Here is a 7,434-nt window from a genome sequence, read left to right as displayed (position 1 = left end):
TTTGAATTCCCTTTGAAAGGCAGTTGCTCTAGTATCTTTGACTTGTACAATAACTTCCTTGTGGTTCCTCAACAATTAGGATATGTATCAGGTGAATATTTGCTTTTGTGTAGTTCCAGAGCCTGGTTGCCTCAGCAACAAAATCCTCTTTTAGCCAACAGCCTGCTTGTGTTCCAGGTGAGAGAGAGGAAATAACAAGGGGTGCCAAACCCACATGAGTGCAAAGTGCAAAAGTGTTTTAAGTGCAAAAAGAAGGGCACACTCTGCTGTTTTGTGTATTGCCACATAGTATTATTGCTTATCCAACAATGAGATGGTTATGGTTATGGATACGCTTTTGTCCAAAGCAACATACAAATACAAAACAATATAATACTTAAATTTAACAGGGAACAAATTAAGATGTTGGTCAGACTATAATAAGGAGAATAGGAGATTTTAACAACAATGTCAATTCAATCAATAGCCTAATGTAATGAGATCTTGCTGACAAGGTTCCCACAATGCTATTCACATGCAAGAGGGTTTTATGCATCCTAAGGTGTTTTGTATGGCATGTGTGGTCACTAAAATTAATTCTTGTATCACAATCCCTGTACTTATGTTGATGTATTATTAAGGTTCTGTTCCTTTTGTCACTATAATACAGCAATGTGTAAGTGATGACTTATTTTCCACATCACTATAGAAACTGGCAAGGGGGTGTGGTTGCATTATGCAGCGTCCCTGCCATTCTATGCTGGGGTAGCATTGTGAAGTTGGATCGAAACGTAGTAGATTTGCTTCCTGTCTTTGAAGAATGAAAAGAGGTGTTAATGTGATAGGTTAGTTAATTTTTTTCAAGTGGAAAGTATTTTTTACTTTGTGATCATGAAATGGTAAGAAATTCTCATCATTCTTTTTTTAAAAAAATGTGTATGGTTGACAGCATTTTGTGTTTTAACAGCTAAGCAATCTAAGCAATACAGTTCCTCTCGAATCACCACAAACTATACCGTGTATTGCGTCTATGTTGTTTTACTATACATGTTCACATTGTTATGGTTCAGTATCTGAATCACAAAATCTGAGGTACAAATATTTTATTTCATATGGCTTGGGGGTAGATATTGTTTTTGTTGTAGTTGGTTGTCTTTTATTGTATCATAAAAATAAATTCAGTGATTTTGTCACTATCTAAAAAATATTTTAGATTTGTTTAAGAAGCAGTTCCTTCTCTCTTGCCATGTTCTAACTTTCATAACTCAGCATGCTTATTTCAAATTCTGTCGTTGCATTTCCGCAAATGACTTGTGTGTTGTGAAATGACACATGAATTTCCCTTGAGAGTACTATGCTAATGCTGGTGAACACTGACATATGGCTGACATTTTGATTGGTGCATTGGCTGTGGGGAGTGTCTGATACATTTCCTCAAAATACCCACAATGTCCTTTGAGTCATGGAGCACAGGAAAAGCACACAGTTGTGTCAGATCTCAACCTGCGCATTCGAAAGTGCTTGGAAACCCCCTTCAACCCCCAACTGAAATCTGTTTTTGAGACTATCGTTAGGAATGGTGGGAAATCCACAAGAGGAACTCCAAAAGAGATAACAGCAAATGTTTCTTGTATTATACTGACAAGCAGCACAACTAGGGCAAAGAGGCAAACATGCTCACACAAGATTTCTTACAACTTCAACCAGGGTGAGAGGTGGTTGTTATGCTGATCAAGTGTACAGTCACAGATTCAAGTTCAAGTTGAAGGTGTCAACATTAGTAGGAGCAAAATAACTTCTGGATGATCTGTTCAAACAGTTTCTGATTATTTTGTGTTCTGTCATTTTTCCATTTTTCTCAATAAGAATTGATCTGCAGTTTCTACCACCATTACTCAAAATTTGGTCCCAGTACAACTTATCAGGATGAACCTCTCGGTGGCCCATAATGTGGACAACAACACTCTGCAGGATCTGGGCAGTCCGCTCACCACTGTGGTTCTCCCAGTGATCTACCTGCTCGTGATCCTGGTCAGCACCCCATGTAATTTAGTCTGCTTCATCCTCCTCTGCTTTTACACCAAGCGGAAAACCTCCACCATCATCTTTGCCATCAATCTCTCGATGGCCGACCTCCTGTACAGCATATCTCTGCCACTCCAGGTACTGAAGCCTTGCCTTGCCACTCCAACACACTTCTTGGATCGAAATACACAAAAATATCATGAAACATTGTGTGTCGACTTTTCTTTTGTAATGATATCAATTTCTAAGGGCACCCAGTTTTAAGGGTCCCTTTTATTAGCCATTAGAATAACATTTTTGAAAAAATCTTTTTAAAAATTATTTTCCAGGTGTTCTACCATTTCTCGGGCAATGACTGGAACTTTGGTGCAGAGGCGTGCGGCTTCACCACAGTGGCGTTCCACTGCAGCATGCAATGCTCTGTCCTCATCACCTGCGCTATCGCTGTGGAGCGCTACCTGGGCGTGGTACACCCTATAAAGAGCAAGCACTGGTGCACGCCGTTGCGCGCCGGCCTGGTGTGCCTGCTGATCTGGGGCCTTGTGCTGGTCGTGCAGACGCCCATGATGCGCCACGACCTGACACTCCGTGTGGAGCAGCTCAACCTGACCACCTGCTTCGATGTGATCCCACGCGGAACCTTCGGCACCAAACCACTCACGTACACATATTTCGGCACGGTCTTCCTTCTCTTCTATGCCTTGCCGCTGGTCATCCTCGTGGCATGCTACGTGGCTGTGACGCGAGGGCTTCACAACTCACCGCAAACGGACGTCGAGGACTACTCGCGTCGTTACGCGTGGGTCATGTGCTCCATAGCTGCAGTGAGCTTTGTCCTGTTTTACCTGCCCAACATACTTCTCCAGATCCTGCACTTGTTATTCCGTTCGCAAGAGCACAGTCTCTATCCCTACTACAAGCTCACTCATGGCATCAACAGCCTCAACTGCTGCGTGGACCCCTTTGTTTACTACCTCGCTTCGCGCGAGTTCCGCAACACCTTCCGGAAGGCTCTGCGTCCATGCCAGTGCTGTGGCCAGTGCGACTCGGACGAACTGTCCACTCCCTCAGATGTCTTCAGCTACGCCAAGGCCTCACTGTACAACAGCAACAAGCAGTGATTCCTTACTCTCACACCCAGGGCCAGAACACTCAAATAACAAAGAAATAACAACAGCAAAAAAATGTCTCTGTTTAACTGGGGAGCTGGGAAAAGAACCCTGATAAATCTGGACTTACCTGAAAATGAACAAGTACTCAAATAGAATAGATCTGGACTTACCTGATGATGAGCTCTGTTTGAATGAATGGGATCCGAGTTCTTTCCCAAGGAATGGGAAAGAACTCAGATAGGTCAGGAATTACCTGTTGATGAGCATACACCTGATACAATTAAGTTGCGATAACATTGTTGTTTTAACTGTTTTTTAAATGTTTTTTTGCCAAAGCAGTGTAAAATTGTCAGTCTGGGGGATTCTGTGTGTGTGTGTGTGTGTGTGTGTGTGTGTGTGTGTGTGTGCATGTGTGTGTGTGTGTGTATGTGATAGGGAAGGGCGTTAAGCAGCAGGGTGGTTAGAGGTGTCAAATTGTGCATGAGCAGTCCAGAGAGGTCAGTTCTTACATTATGAAGGTTTGTTTTGTATTCATGTTGCTAAACTACTGCTCTAATCTCTCTTTACACTCTTAAAACAAATGTGTTAAAAACAACACAACTTGCATCCAGATAGGGGACACATTCGTTTTAAGAGTGTATATTTGAGTATCATTACCACTGCTTAAAAGTATAGTTTGGCATTTGGAACTATTTGTCACGCTGAATAAAGTGTCAATGTAAAGCAACCTGTTTTGATGATAATTTCATGATTATGCTTAAGTGATTGTGAACTATTTTACAAATCATGTCATTGTGAGCGATACTAGGGCATTCAAGCTTATTACTGTTTTACACTTACCTCAACTGTGTGTTTTTTTTTTGTTTAAACTAAGAACTGCTTGAAGTGAAGAGTGTTACCCTGTAGTCAAATGAGGCGGGTGTCTGTGTTTTTAAACACATATCTCCAGATGTCTGGATGGATCACTGTGCAAAACAGACGCAAAAACTTGCCCCCCCCACACACACACACACAATGTGGGAGCAGCGCTGAGGGGAAGAGGTCTGCAAGTGTAAAACCCACAGCCACATCAAGCATGTGGCTAATGTTCTTATATTACTTATATTATGTTTACATTTTTCTCTTATATTGTCCATATTTAATGCTGGTCTCTAGACTTTATCCCTGCACTGTTGCACTGTTGGACTGTTGGACTTATTTGCACTACCACCATGACACAAACTTCATAGAGCAGCTTAACACTGCATAATGAATCAAGGTTAGTCCCTGCCATGCCACTACAAGCGACTCGTGCTTATATATCCCTTATTCATGTGAATCTTTGATTTAATATCTTTTACTGTCCACATGATATGAGTCATGTGGATTTGTTATTTTATCATTCTGTGTAGGTTGTAGTGTATTTTGTGTGTGCCGTCTTAAGTTGGGACCTTGAATTTCCCCTTGGGGATAAAGTATCCATCTAATGATCAGTTATCCTCCCTGCCATTGGCTACAGCCTATGCACGGCCACTAGACTTAAGGGGACAGAGGGGGTCCAAACACTGTCTATCTGTCTGTCGGCATTTGTCTGTCTGTCTGTCTGCTTGTCTTCCTGCCTGTCTGCCTGCCTGTCTGAGTGGATGGATAGATGGATGGAAACAGGGTACAATTGCAGTCCATGATACAGAGAGCTCAGTTTGGGAAACACACAAAGCACCTGTGTTATACTTAGTCATCACTGTAATGTGCTCCGTTTTATATTGCATTCAAGTCAAAGTCAAAGTCAAAGTCTGCTTTATTGTCAATTTCTTTACATGCCAAGACATACAAAGAGATCGAAATTACGTTTCTCACTATCCCACGGTGGAGACAAGACATATTCTACCAATTTAAGTCCACAGACAAACATAACATTCAAGTAAACAATAAAAAAGTAAACTAGATGTACCGCAGAGTGTGTGTGTGTGTGTGTGCGTGCGTGCTTGTGTGTGTGCCTGCGTATGTGCCTGTGCATGCAAGCGTACATATGTCTACTGTGAGTATGTGTCATACGTATGATTACTGTGAATGTATGTGTGTGTGTGTATCTGTTTGTGCACATGTGTGCACATGAAATGGGTTAACATGACCCCTGGAGGCAAACATACGGAAAAAAATGGTCATCCTAGGCCCTACAGTTCTCAAGATATTCACAGAGAACTGTGTCTGCCCTACCCTCCTTTCGGGGGGTCCAGTCCAGCGGGGGGGCTACAGATCAAAACGAAAAATGACGGTTCCATGCTATCCATGTGGGGGTACATGCCCACCAAGTTTTGTGTACCCCGGTCTTTCAGTGTCCTGGGAATCCTTGTTGGTGTATCGCCACTAAATGTACACATCAATTATTTTATTGTAAGGCCCCCATGAACATGCATTCGAGGGTGTCATAATGATCCTACACTTTTAATTTTGTGCAGTTTTGACCTTGTCAGCCAGAGATATTGTGATGAAAACACCTAATTTTTTTGCTTTTAATTTTTAACTAGGTGGCTTATACATGAAATAAGTGGTAATGGGATGGGTTGACATGCCCCTTAAGACCAACATACATAAAAAGGTGGCCCCACGGTTCTCGAGATATTCACAGAAAACTGTCTCCGCCACCTACAGGCCAGTTGGTGTATAGTAACATAAATTAATTTATTGTGTGGCCCCCCATGAACGGAATTCCACAAAACTTGGCGTGCATACAGAGGGTGTCATAATGATCCTACACTTCCAATTTTGTGCAGTTTTGACTATGTTAGGTCACAGATACCTTCGATTACAACACCTCATTTTTACTTTTTTGTGTTTAACTAGGTGGCGCTATACATGAAATGAGTGGTTATGGAATGGGTTGACATGGCCCCTTGAGATCAACATACAAAAAAAATGGTCCTCCTAAACCCTACGTTTCTCGAGATATTCACAGAAAACTGTGTTCTGCCCTACCCTCCTTTCGGGGGTCCAGTCCAGCGGGGGGGCTACAGATCAAAACGAAAAACGATGGTTCCATGCTATCCATGTGGGGTTACATGCCCACCAAGTTTCGTGTACCCCGGTCTTTCAGTGTCCCGGGAATCCTTGATGGAAATTTGGGCATGCGAAAAAGAAAAGAAAAGGAAAAAATTTGCGGCGGTCATAATAAGAAGGCACATACAATGAAGAAATAAGAGCAGCAAAATTGGGTTGAAATTGTGCAATTGTGCATAGACAGTCAATATAATAGTGCAAAGTCAGGCCAATAAATGGCTGAGGTAGTTCTGTTTGACCTAAGTAAGCAAGTGGCATAGTGGTGCAAGTTATGTAAGAGCAGCAGAAGTGTGTTGTGTTTTCAGGACAACAGGACAACAAGAACAAGTTGCAAAGTGTGCAAAGTGTACAAGTGGAGTAGTGCAAGTGAAGTAGTGCAAGGCAGCCATTGTGGGTCCAAAGTCCAGGATGTTATGTAGCTGAGGGTGGAGGGGGGAGAGGGGGGAGAGAGTTCAGCATCCTAACAGCCTGGTGTATGAAGCTGTTGGTGAGTCTGGTGGTGCGGGAGCGCAGGCTTCTGTACCTCTTCCCAGAGGGCAGTAGGTCAAACAAATTGTGAGCGGGGTGACTTGTATCACTCACAATTGTGGTCGCAGGACAAAAGTCCTGCAGAACCTAAATTATTTTCTCCTGTATGGTATATGCATGCAGAAAAAAAACCCTCAAAACACATTGTTGTTTAACACATTGCATTTTTACACATTGCATCGTCAGCGACTAATACTAACCCCCTTTTAATCACATTACTAATCTCAATCCACATCCTGCCCATTTCATGAGTGTGCAGGTTATAAATGACTGACTGCAGTGACCGTGATCATTTTTTCCTTGATGTGTATCTGATCCATTTGCTTATAGACTTTGTATCAGAGTACGGTTCAAAGACTTGGAATCCAAAGCGAAGGCTGCCAATATCTCAAGAATACAGATCTGCTACGACTCGACCAGTTAAGAGGAAGTCGCAGATGACTCCAATGAACCAGACCATATGTACCGGCGAAGACAAATTTCGAGGTATTCTATGGGTCTGTTCTGCTGCCTTTTAGATATCTAACTGGGGAGCGAGGCAGCAAGTGCGGTTCGAAACCTAAAAAACTAATTTTGCTGCCTTATAAGATATCTTAGATTTCCTGAATAATGGTCATTTTTGGAGGCAGCATCAATGCAATGCTATGTCATGATAGACATATGTCATAATTAGTGCTTTGCAACAAAGACATGGGGCCTATAAGGAGACATGTGCATACTTTGGGTTTCTGATACAACTCTGGACTCTCTCCCT

General features: G+C 42.4%; 1 protein-coding gene across 1 annotated transcript; it reads left to right on the top strand.

The window, feature by feature from the left end:
- Window positions 1–778: 778 nt before the first annotated feature.
- LOC125288582 (P2Y purinoceptor 8-like) lies at window positions 779–3,837 on the top strand. The gene is made up of 3 exons (XM_048235054.1): window positions 779–878; window positions 1,846–2,142; window positions 2,334–3,837. Exons 2-3 carry the CDS (start codon window positions 1,906–1,908, stop codon window positions 3,123–3,125), a joined length of 1,029 nt encoding a protein of 342 aa, XP_048091011.1. The 5' UTR covers window positions 779–878; window positions 1,846–1,905; the 3' UTR covers window positions 3,126–3,837.
- The last annotated feature ends 3,597 nt before the right edge of the window (window positions 3,838–7,434 follow it).

Source organism: Alosa alosa, chromosome 23 (genome assembly GCF_017589495.1).
Source record: "Alosa alosa isolate M-15738 ecotype Scorff River chromosome 23, AALO_Geno_1.1, whole genome shotgun sequence".
NCBI lineage: Eukaryota > Metazoa > Chordata > Actinopteri > Clupeiformes > Clupeidae > Alosa > Alosa alosa.
Note: the sequence above shows the minus strand (reverse complement) of the source record. Positions and strands in the feature narration are given on the sequence as shown.

Coding starts and splice junctions, on each gene's coding strand:
- LOC125288582 (XM_048235054.1), top strand. CDS start 1,906: ATGAACCTCTCGGTGGCCCATAATGTGGACAACAACACTCTGCAGGAT. Junction 2,143..2,333: donor GCATATCTCTGCCACTCCAG/GTACTGAAGCCT, acceptor ATTATTTTCCAG/GTGTTCTACCATTTCTCGGG.